This window comes from Sardina pilchardus, chromosome 8 (assembly GCF_963854185.1).
Source record: "Sardina pilchardus chromosome 8, fSarPil1.1, whole genome shotgun sequence".
Classification (NCBI taxonomy): domain Eukaryota; kingdom Metazoa; phylum Chordata; class Actinopteri; order Clupeiformes; family Clupeidae; genus Sardina; species Sardina pilchardus.
The window spans coordinates 14181876-14193855 of record NC_085001.1 but is presented as its reverse complement, the minus strand read 5'-3'; the positions used below and the strand labels follow the sequence as shown (position 1 = coordinate 14193855).

Below are 11980 nucleotides of genomic sequence, written 5' to 3'. Positions count from 1 at the left end.
AAGTTATGCTTCACTAAATTAAACCCTCAAAATAACTATGACATATTTTCTCAAACATAAAGGTGACTTCCATGTAGCTCATGTCACTATAAGAAAATACTAAGAGAGTATTGAGGGTAGGAACCATTTATAATGTAATTCCATTCAAGAAAAAACAAATCTCTTTACAGAAATTTAGGACTTAAGTGTCACGGAATCCACAAGTCAAAGGGGAGATATGAAAAAATCCTTTTCATACATGACTCTTACTTAAAGTAATACTAAAATAGGATTAAGGTATTGGAGAAATCATATTAACAGCTTAATAACATAGAAGACAACTGTTACATAATACATCTGCAAATGGCATGCATAACTAGAATCATTATGCACATAAGTTTAACTTGCCAAATGATTTGGGCCTTCAGGGGAGGTCTTAACTATGTGTGTTAGTGGGTCAGAAACGCAGTGGGGTGTGATCAGATTTCAAGTCAGGTTCAAGGAGCTTCCTTAGTTCACTTTTAATATGGATGGTCTTGGTCTGCCACACACACACACACACACAAAAATCTATTCACAAGCTATCAATCAACCTGCGAAACAAAACAATGTCCATTTAAGCTCGTAACCGGATCTTGAAACTTTTAGCTATTTTGTGAATATACAGCACTGTCCTGTGAGTAGCTTAGGCATGCTTAACAGATTAACTCCTCCAATAGATCAGATTAGAGACAGTTATCATTTTAGGACAACAGAGGGCACAATGTATGTTTCTAATCTCTGTGTGGCAGATGTACATTCCCTGTATTGCTTACTATATGGTTGATTGTAAAAGGTCATGCTTAGGTTATGCCTTAGTTATAGATAGATGTTATGGTCTAGTATTGTAAAAATATTTTATTGTAGTATACTTGAAGATGGTCAGGGTTTTGTTTTAGGCCCTTAGGGACATTGTCTTATGGAAATTACAACTACTAATTACTAATAGCCCTACACATTTGAGAAAATTAAAATGAATGAAGAAAACATGTTACCTATGTTTTGCATAGGCCTATCACCATGAACATGTGTTTCAATTGTCTTTTGGAGAAAAAAGTCACATGGAGGTGCAAGAGGATATTCAGTTCTATAGTCCAACAGTTCTCTGATCCCTGATGGGGCTGAGTATAGGCTCCTGCGTGTATGCTAGCGTGTAGTAGAAGAAAATCAATCTAAAGCCCATCCAGATTGGGCCATGTGGATATAAATAAATCATGTCAACAGATGGATTGCCTAAGTGTAAATATGTATGCACTGTAGGCTTACAATCTGGTTATACTCTGAACCTTATAGCCTACTTGACACTTAATGAATACATAGATTATTTTAGGTCCTAAGGCCTCGAGACATCAGTTTCATTTATTTCATTAATCAGTTTTTTCATTAATTCATTCAACTCCCCTGCCTGAAAAGCGGGTTCATGCTTTTATATCTAGTCGATTAGACTACACTTTTTCCTTGACTGACAAAACAGATCCCAAAGCTTATCCAACATACCGGAGCCAGAATACTCAGATCATTGATGGGTGTAGCTCCCTCCTACATTTCTGACATAGATAGATAGATAGATAGATAGATAGATAGATAGATATAGAAGCAAATTCACCAGTCATATCCCTAAGATCCTCAGGTAAAGGGCTCCTTGCAATACCAGAATGAACTCAAATTCAGCACATGGTGCCTTTAGTCATGGAATTCCCTGCCTCCTGAGCTAAGAACTTCTCTGACAGTAGGCCTATTCTTTTAAAGTCAAACTAAAAACATATCTGTTGTCACAAGCTTTTAATCAGGCGGGCTATTCAAGTAATTGTTTTGATTTAAATTATTTATTATTATTATTATTATTATTATTAGTAGTAGTAGTAGTAGTATTCCTTTTACTTAGGCTATTGCTATTTATTATCATTGGACATTTCATCATTTTGTAATTATTTTTTATGTTATGTTAATGTACATCTTTTTATGTTTAGCCTAGGCCTACCAGTTTATCTTTATTGTTTGGTCGTGCTTCTTTTGTTATTCTCTTTTGGAGCACATATGACATGCGCTTTAATAAAGTTTAGTTAGGCCTACTTACTTACTTGATTGGCCTACTTGACACTTGTCTCTGTAGGCCTAATCTGGCATCACAATAAAGGCTATATTTTTACACCTCTGTGCCCATGGTTCAGGCAGGTATTCAGATAACTGTGATAACTGATGATAGGAAAATAAGTATGAACATGTCTTTGTGGGATCCCTACTACAGACCCACGTGTTACTGCGCATTCTGTTGGCAGTCCTCAACTTGGCCCTAGCCGCCGGCACAAGAGCCGCCCGACGTGAAGTTAAGTCATCATCGTATCAAAACAAAATATGGCTGCCACTGAAGTGGGGTGTGAACACTACGTGCGCAGCTGTCGGCTGAAAGTGAGATTTCATTTACTTACAAAAACTACAGTGTTACACATTAACCTTTGAACAGACAATGTTGTGTGCCCACTGTTTAATGTCAAATAACTTCTATGATCGGGGTAGATGATCATGCAATGGAACCAAGCGTGCTATTGCTAGCTAGCTACTAGCAGTCAACTTGCATCGAAATGATAACATCACAAGCTAGCAATCAAGTAAGCGGTATGAGCAAGCTTCCAAATTAGTCCCGTAAAGTAGCTAGTTGAATTTGTTGGTAACGAAACTGTTCTACATTTACATTGTTAATAACAACGGAAAAGGAATAGCTACGTGCCCGGGAAATGTCATTGAGATTTAACATCAGACTTTGAAGTGGCAAGCTAGCTAGCCGGTACAGTTAACTAGCTGACTAGCTAGTTATCCTATCATTACGGTTCTCAGTGGTTGATTTCGCAAATGCAATGTGTTAAAGATGTTAACGTGTGAGTTTACAGTGCAGGTTGTATGTTGTTACAACCATTCTCATCGATAAATATCATATGGCATAGGCACCTTGCTGTGAGAAGCTCTACGTGTGTAGACTGTGCCACGATGCTGTAGAAGACCATCAAATGGACCGATTTCAGGTTAAGGAGGTCCAGTGCATCGTATGCAATGCCATACAAGAGGTAACTTCACTCTAAGTTCATATAATTTTCTGTTTTTAGTATTGCTACCTAAAAGGTGATGTTAGAATTGCTTTCCAATGTCTTATTACAGTAGGCAAATTACTCAATGATTCTTTTTTATTACAGGCGCAACATTCTTGCAAGGAGTGTAACGTGGAATTTGGGGAATATTATTGCGGTATTTGCCATTTGTTTGACAAGGATAAGAAGCAGTATCATTGCAAACCTTGTGGAATATGCAGGTAATATTCCTATATGTGTTTTTGAGATGTGATTGTGTTTCTGCTTGTCCTTGTCACATATATGACCAACACATCACTGTAGTCCATGAGATGAAGAAGTCCCAAAAGAGAAAGAGAATGAATAGCAATTAGACAACAGCAGCTAATTTCCTCTTATTATCAAACTCGTAATTAGATGGCATCCTCTATTAAGTTATGCCATTCACTCATACATTCAGTTCTCATACGTGATTGGATATTGTTGTTTACGCTAATCATATTGTGTTTTTTGTGCATTAATTTCAAATAAATAATACCGTATTTTCCGGACTATAAGTCGCACTTTTTTTCATCGTCTGGCTGGCCCTTACAAATGAAATTTAACATGTTTTTGAATAATTACAAAATGAAAGAGGAGTAAACATTGCTGTCTACAGCTGTCTACAACTACAGATGGGCGGCCATTCACGCCTTCTCACCATTAATATTAATCTTTTTGGCCTTTGTGTCTAGTTACAGCCTCTGTCTGTTCTTGGTCTTGGATTTTGTGAATACATTTCTGAATAAATGCGACTTATAGTCAGGTGCGACTTATATATGGCATTTTCCTCTTCATGAGGCATTTTTTGACTGGTGCGACTTATACTCCGGAAAATACGGTATCTATTGGACATTGCCAGTATATTATCTGTATTTTATTTTATGTACTTTAAGCTACCTGGCCAATAAGCATTGATGTGTGTGATTCAAATTCACCATGTGTGCTAACACACTTGGCCAGTAAAACTTGATTTTGAGTCAGATATGTAACCAGACTTTTGTTAGAGACTCATCATAGCATGCCATATTTTTCTCTCTCATAGGATTGGACCAAGGGAGAAGTACTTTCACTGTGAGAAGTGCAATCTGTGTTTAGCCAGTAATCTTCAAGGCAATCATAAGGTATTGAGGTCTTCATGTTCTTCGGGGCAGCCGTGGCCTACTGGTTAGGGTTTCGGGCTTGTGACCGGAATGTTGCCCGACCAGTCCACGGCTGAAGTGCCCTTGAGCAAGGCATCTAACCCCTCACTGCTCCCCGAGCGCCACTGGTTGGGCAGGCAGCTCACTGCTCCGGGTTAATGTGTGATTCACCTCACTGTGTGTTCACTGTGTGCTGTGTGTGTTCACTAATTCGGTTAAATTGGGTTAAGAAACAAATGCAGAGAAACGAATTTCCCTCACGGGATCAAAAAAGTATGTACTCTATTCTATTCTATTCTATTCTTACAGCCAGGGCTTAAAGTGGGTCGAAACCAGTCCAGCACCTCAGATAGATAAATTATTAAATTAATAGAGTCATGCCAACAATATAGCGCGATGGTATTATTATTATTATTATTTTTTTTTTAATTGCATGCACCGCAAAATATTTCCATCCAAAGATAAAAAATCGAAAGTTTAACCTCTGAATATCTTTTAAAGTATGCCAGATTGATGCATTAAAGCGTTAAATATGCTAAATTTTCTTTCAGGTGAGCATGCCCCTGGGCCCCCCAGGGGGGTTTGTACCCTAGTGCAACTGAAATTATCCTATACTGTACGTGCATCTCGTCGGTGATTGGCTGGAACAGTTTCGTTATGTTTCAAGGTCCAGGCTAGGCTGGGTGAACCCTGTCTGAACTTCCGGCGAATTTGGATTTCGCCCGGCAGCTCAGGCTGGAAACCTGCACATCAATCTCTTCTGTTTCCTGCCAGAAACTTTGGCTCCAATCAGAAACTAGCTCATCCAAAAGACGCACTGGATCGTTGGTCTGATTGGTTGAAGGACTATCCAAGCGTACGGAGTCATTTGAACGATGCCCATTGATCATGCCTCTTGTGCAGTAGAAAAAAAGCACAGCTTCCCCATACTAATATTCAATCTTAAAAGATTGAGCTTAGTATGGTGATAGCCAGACTAGGTCCAGGTCGTTTTTGGAGCCTGTGCTGTCCACAGAGACCACATTTGTTTTGTACAGTGTATTCAGGGCACAGACAACTACAGGATGGTGATGTGATGTTTGCTGTATTTGACAAAAAAAATGTTTTAGCTTAGAAACCGTGTAATATCACTTAGTACCTTTTAATCTTTGATTTTTCTTTGGATTGTAGTGTGTGGAGAATGTGTCCAGACAGAATTGTCCAGTTTGCATGGAGGTAAGTGACACCTTTTAAACCTTAAAACTGTAATACTATCTTTGGATTTTAGTTATCATCTGGAGGGCAACTGAGTTGTTTGTTTTAAGACATGTTGCTTGTAAATGTTGATGGGTGTATGTTGAGTGAATACACGATTTGTCTGTGGTGTCATGACCCCTGTGCTCCAATGTTTTGATTTGCCACAGAGAAACATAAAGATTACTGTTTTATTCCCACAGGATTCAGTATTAATACAATCTTGACTCTTAAGACTTATTCATCTAACTTTGTATTGGGTATTTGTTCCTGAATTAAGTGTTTGTATTTGATCTTGCATTGTTTTCAGGACATTCATACATCTAGGATAGGAGCTGATGTGCTTCCTTGTGGTCATTTACTTCATAAGTATGTGTTATACGTTTTGCCAATTTGACTGAATGTTTGTACATCATGCATCATGCAGCATAAACATACCTATAAACCATATAAACCATACCATATAAACTTTTGTTTTTCATTTGCAGAACTTGCTTCATAGAGATGTGCAAAACAGGGTAATGCATATTCCTTTACTTATACTCAAAAATATATGAAAAGTGGTCTCTGGTCATCAGTTCTTCAATAGCGGTACCAGTTGTTGTTTTAGCTGTATATGTTTAACAATTATTATGTTCTTTGTGCATGCCAATGAAACAGTATGATACTTGGCCATTTCTCTATTGCCCCTATATATAGTGCCTACCGCTGCCCGCTCTGTATGCACTCTGCTTGCGATATGCAGGCTTATTGGGAAGAGAGGGACAAGGAAATTGCCCAGTCACCAATGCCTACTGAGTACCAGGATGCTACTGTCAAGGTATTCTATATTGATATAATGACTGACTGCTATACACATAATGGTGTGACAAAGTGCTCTGGCTTTGTTTACACCACAGACTCATTTTCAACTAGAAATCCTACTCCTCTCTGGGTCACAATCATCTTGTCTATCATAATAATAGTCAAACCCGTCAGTCTTTTATGATAAAAGCTTCTTCTTCATCTTTTTTTTGTTGTCTGCTCCTATTCTAAATGAACACCCATGTATACGGTCGTTCTAATTGACTGCTGTATCTTCTCAAGGAAAAGTAGCAATAATGGCTATTCCGATCAAAGATTCTAAAAAAAATGTGCTTGAGAGCACCTGATAGGAATACATCGTGCCTCATGTTAACAGACGGCACATTTTTTTCAATCGGAATGACAAAGAAAGAATTTCCATGTAAACATGGCCTATGTTTAGGCTTTCCGATCAATCTCATGTTGATTCTGTTGTTCCATTTTAGATCATTTGCAATGACTGCCAAGCTCATTGCACGGTGCCCTTCCATGTCCTGGGTTTGAAGTGTAGCGGCTGTGGATCGTACAACACGGCACAGGACGGGGGACTGATCCAGCCTCCACAACCAGAGCCTCAAGAGCCTCCGCAGCAGGATGCGCCCCCCGACCCTTGACCCATCTCCCTCCTTACCTCCCACGTCAGACTCTGAACGCAAGGACGCACACTCCCTCCGCAGTCACGTATAAGGTTTGAGATGATGCAGAAAAAAACCCAGTTGCTGTGATCACAATCTCAGGACACTTATCAGAATTTATGCCCACGATAAAAGTGAGTAGTAGAGCATTTCCCCTTTAGATTTTGTTACCAATAGAAGTACATTTACTATCAGTAATTGTAGCATTTATTAAATGGCTACAAGCGATGTTCAGATAGAAGTGATGACTGTAAAAAGTGAGAAGATGGCTAATTTTGTCTCTAATCCACTAATACTATCGTGAAACACACTGACAATTACATAATTTTATTATTTTCAGTACCCGTGCCAGGGAAGCACCTCCACATGTCTCTTTGTCTGTATTATTAAAATGTTTGTACTCCCCATCACAAAAAATAACATACATCAGTCCATCTTTCATGTTTGTTTAGAGGATTGCGTATATAAAATGCGAAGATTAACCATGGAGAAAATGGTCACAGAATACAGTGTCATGTTGTTACAAATAAAAGTAACGATAATGTAGGAGCAGGGCTTGTGATGATCATGCATTTCCGTTGACAGTTATTTATAGTTGAGTTTCTTTAATGAAGAATGTCTCTGCTGCTTTTCCCCTGGTGTCTGCAGGAGCTATTGAATCTGAAGGTATTTGCATTAATAAAAAACAGCAAAACATGCAACATGAATTCAGTTTTGATAACACCTAGAAGATGTAACAAATGAAAGATTTTAAATTTAAATAAAGATTTTATGCTATATTGTATTGAATTGCATGTTATATTTACAGTGTTTTCCATCACATTCTATATATCTATAATAGAATAGAATTTATAGGATGTGTGTGTGTATAAGCTGCTCACGTATATGTATACACAAAAGCTGACCGTGTGCCTGCGCCACAGAATTACAAGAAGCCACTGGAGATGTACTGGTGTCTCTGGTGACCCTCTTCACCAGGGAGGAAACAGTGTGTCAGCTTAATATAAACCTTTTCAACTTAAACTGAGCAATGAGGTCTTTCAACTGTAACTTGATCTTGATGTGTCCCAGGCCAGCCAGATCAGGAACCAACCAGCTCCATCAACAGCTTTCCCCATGTGAGATCGGTCATTATAACACAGCAAAAGAACTAATCTAATGGTGGAGACGAACCAGAACCGGAAGTACACATTTTTGTGTTTTTATCTTTACTGTATTTTCTGGACATAAAGATAAATAAATATTATATTGTATTATATTCTAGAACAATGGTTCTCAAACTGTGGTAAGGTTATCACTGATGGTACGCAGATGGTTCAGCAATTGCTGAAGTAAAACTATTTGTTGTCTTTCTTGGACAACAGCAAAAAAAAACAAACATGCAAAACAGTATGTACAATTTAAAACATGTAGTGAAATGGGCCTACGCTACACTATAATGGTGGTACTTGGAGAGCCAGTTGTTTGCTGAGGTGATTGGTACTCATTGTGAAAAGTTTGAGAAGCACTGTTCTAGAAGTATATTTTAAAAATATATGTGATGACGTAGCATTGCTAAAACAACTAATATAATGGGTATCTAAGACTTGCACAGTACTATACAATTTATACATATATCCATCTTGAAATATATTTTTGGAAATTCCTTTATGCCCAGCCATGGTTAAACATTTAATCACCAATCTCTGGAATGCCGGTGGTATCTCCTCTTCCTGCCTTGGAGATTATTGAGTCTTGGGTGGTTGCAGTTGGAAATGTAGACATAGAATCTTGAGTGGTTCTGGGCAGAGCTGTAGAAGTAGATTGTTCAGTTTTTTCGGATGGAGCTGTAGATGCAGGTTCTTGAGTGTTTTCGGTTTGAGTTGTAGGGGTGATTGCTTCAGTGGTGTCCTTTGAAGTGGTCGAAGCCAATGTTTTTGTATTTTCACTTGGTGTTGTAGAATCAGATGCTTGAGTGGTGTCAGTTGGATTAGTAGAATCAGATTCTTGGTTGGTGTCAGATGGAGTTGTAGATGGAGGTTCTTGAGTGGTTTCAGCTGGGGTTGCAGATGAAATTTCTTGAGTGGTTTCAGTTGGAGTTGTAGAAGTAGATTCTTGATTGGTTTCAGTTGGGTTTACAGATTGAGGTTCTTCAGTGCTTTCGGGTGGAGTTGTGGAAGTAGATTCTTGAGTGGTTTCAGTTGGAGTTGCAGATGGAGGTTCTTGAGTAGTTTCAGTTGGAGTTGTGGAAGTAGATTCTTGAGTGGCTTCAGCTGGAGCTGCAGATGGAGGTTCTTCAGTGCTTTCAGATGGAGTTGTAGATGAAAGTTCTTGAGTGGTTTCAGTTGGAGTTGCAGATGGAGGTTCTTCAGTGCTTTCAGATGGAGTTGTAGATGAAAGTTCTTGAGTGGTATGAGTTGGAGTTGTAGTAGATTCTTGAGTGGTTTCAGTTGGGGTTGCAGATTGAGGTTCTTCAGTGCTTTCAGATGGAGTTGTAGATGAAAGTTCTTGAGTGGTATCAGTTGGAGTTGTAGTAGATTCTTGAGTGGTTTCAGTTGGGGTTGCAGATTGAGGTTCTTCAGTGCTTTCAGATGGAGTTGTAGAAGTAGATTCTTGAGTGATTTCAGTTGGAATTGCAGATGGAGGTTCTTCAGTGCTTTCAGATGGAGTTGTAGATGAAAGTTCTTGAGTGGTATCAGTTGGAGTTGTAGATGAAAGTTCTTGAGTGGTATCAGTTGGAGTTGTAGTAGATTCTTGAGTGGTTTCAGTTAGGGTTGCAGATTGAGGTTCTTCAGTGCTTTCAGAGGGAGTTGTAGAAGTAGATTCTTGAGTGATTTCAGTTGGAATTGCAGATGGAGGTTCTTCAGTGCTTTCAGATGGAGTTGTAGATGAAAGTTCTTGAGTGGTATCAGTTGGAGTTATAGTAGATTCTTGAGTGGTTTCAATTGGGGTTGCAGATTGAGGTTCTTCAGTGCTTTCAGATGGAGTTGTAGAAGTAGATTCTTGAGTGATTTCAGTTGCAGTTGTGGAAGTAGATTCTTGAGTGGTTTCAGTTAGAGTTGCAGATGGATTTTCTTCAGTGCTTTCAGATGGAGTTGTAGATGAAAGTTCTTGAGTGGTATCAGTTGGAGTTGTAGTAGTAGATTCTTGAGTGGTTTCAGTTGGAGTTGCAGATGGAGTTTCTTCAGTGCTTTCAGATGGAGCTGAAGATGAAAGTTCTTGAGTGGTATCAGTTGGAGTTGTTGTAGTAGATTCTTGAGTGGTTTCAGTTGGAGTTGCAGATGGAGTTTCTTCAGTGCTTTCAGATGGAGTTGTAGATGAAAGTTCTTGAGTGCTATCAGTTGGACTTGTAGTAGTAGATTCTTGAGTGGTATCAGTTGGGGTTGCAGATTGAGGCTCTTCAGTGCTTTTGGATGGAGTTGTAGAAGTAGATTCTTGAGTGGTTTCAGTTGGAGTTGAAGATGGAGGTTCTTCAGTGCTTTCAGATGGAGTTGTAGATGAAAGTTCTTGAGTGGCATCAGTTGGAGTTGTAGTAGTAGATTTTTGAGTGGTTTCAGTTGGAGTTGTGGAAGTAGATTCTTGAGTGGTTTCAGTTAGAGTTGCAGATGGAGTTTCTTCAGTTCTTTCAGATGGAGTTGTAGATGAAAGTTCTTGAGTGGTATCAGTTGGGCTTGTAGTAGTAGATTCTTGAGTGGTATCAGTTGGGGTTGCAGATTGAGGTTCTTCAGTGCTTTTGGATGGAGTTGTAGAAGTAGATTCTTGAGTGGTTTCAGTTGGAGTTGAAGATGGAGGTTCTTCAGTGCTTTCAGATGGAATTGTAGATGAAAGTTCTTTAGTGGTATCAGTTGGAGTTGTAGTAGTAGATTCTTGAGTGGTTTCAGTTGGCGTTGTGGAAGTAGATTCTTGAGTGCTTCCAGATAAAGTTGCAGTTGGTTCTTGTGTGATTTCAGATGGAGTTGTGGACATAGAGTCTTCCGTGCTTTCGGTCATGGTCATAGAATCTTGAGTAGTGATGGATGAAAATGTAGAGGTGAACTCTTGAGCTGGAGTTGATTGTGTGGTTGGAGAAATTGTTGATTTTGATACAGTCGGCTTGACAGTTTTCTTTCCTGGCCACAACTTCCTAATTTGATCTATAGATGTAGGCATAAAGGCTAGCTTGATTCTGGGTTGGGATTGTGGTGTTCTACGATTTAATCTTCTGTTTGCTAAATCAGAATTGACCTTCCGTAACATAGACATGAAGGAACTTGGAGGAATGGAGATAGGATTGTATTTTTCCTTATGCATTGTAAATGAGAGATATAAAATGGTCTTTTTTTGGTAGCCATTAGAGGTCTGTATAGAGGTCTGGTGCTGTGGGACCTAAAGAACCAACGAGAGAGATTTTAATGGTAGCGATGCATTCAATTAAAATTAATAATTTAAAGAGAATCAGTCATTCAGTCATTTCAAGATAAAACTGATAAAATCTGTAATTTCAAGACATTCATATTGTTAGATAAAGGGCTCCATGTGACAACAGTCTCAAAACAGACAGTTGAGAGAGGTCAAAGACGGATGCGCCAAATGTTTTTAACCATCCAGATGTGCTCTCATCCTCATGTGCTAAGTGATGAATCCCACTTGATAATATGTCTAAGAGTGTGTATTGTTGTCATTGGAATCATTGGACCAACTATATATCTTTAGTTCTGAAATGTACTTATGTTTATGTTGTGTTGGACAATGTGTGGACTGGACAAAATATCAATATTTTTAAAAATAATTTTGATAAGAATGCTCAACCACTCAATTATATCCTTCCCAAGACAAGTGTAAGAATGAGAAAGCATTATAAAATTACATACTGTACATCAAAGGGTACTAGACATAATGTTCATTACATGACCATGAGTCCTCAATCACAGTACAAGTTTTTGCAAAAAACATGTTGCCTATCAGTGGTCAGAATGAATGTTTATCAACCTCTATTGCATGTGTTACATTACATTTTGATAACTCTAAGGCTCAGTTTGTTCTGACCTAT

General features: G+C 38.6%; 1 protein-coding gene across 1 annotated transcript; it reads left to right on the top strand.

Annotated features, from left to right (window-relative positions):
* The first annotated feature begins 2280 nt into the window (after window positions 1-2280).
* On the top strand, window positions 2281-7749 carry rchy1 (ring finger and CHY zinc finger domain containing 1). The gene is made up of 9 exons (XM_062542840.1): window positions 2281-2427; window positions 2961-3080; window positions 3207-3322; window positions 4165-4243; window positions 5432-5476; window positions 5805-5863; window positions 5983-6012; window positions 6194-6314; window positions 6784-7749. Exons 1-9 carry the CDS (start codon window positions 2374-2376, stop codon window positions 6949-6951), a joined length of 792 nt encoding a protein of 263 aa, XP_062398824.1. The 5' UTR covers window positions 2281-2373; the 3' UTR covers window positions 6952-7749.
* The last annotated feature ends 4231 nt before the right edge of the window (window positions 7750-11980 follow it).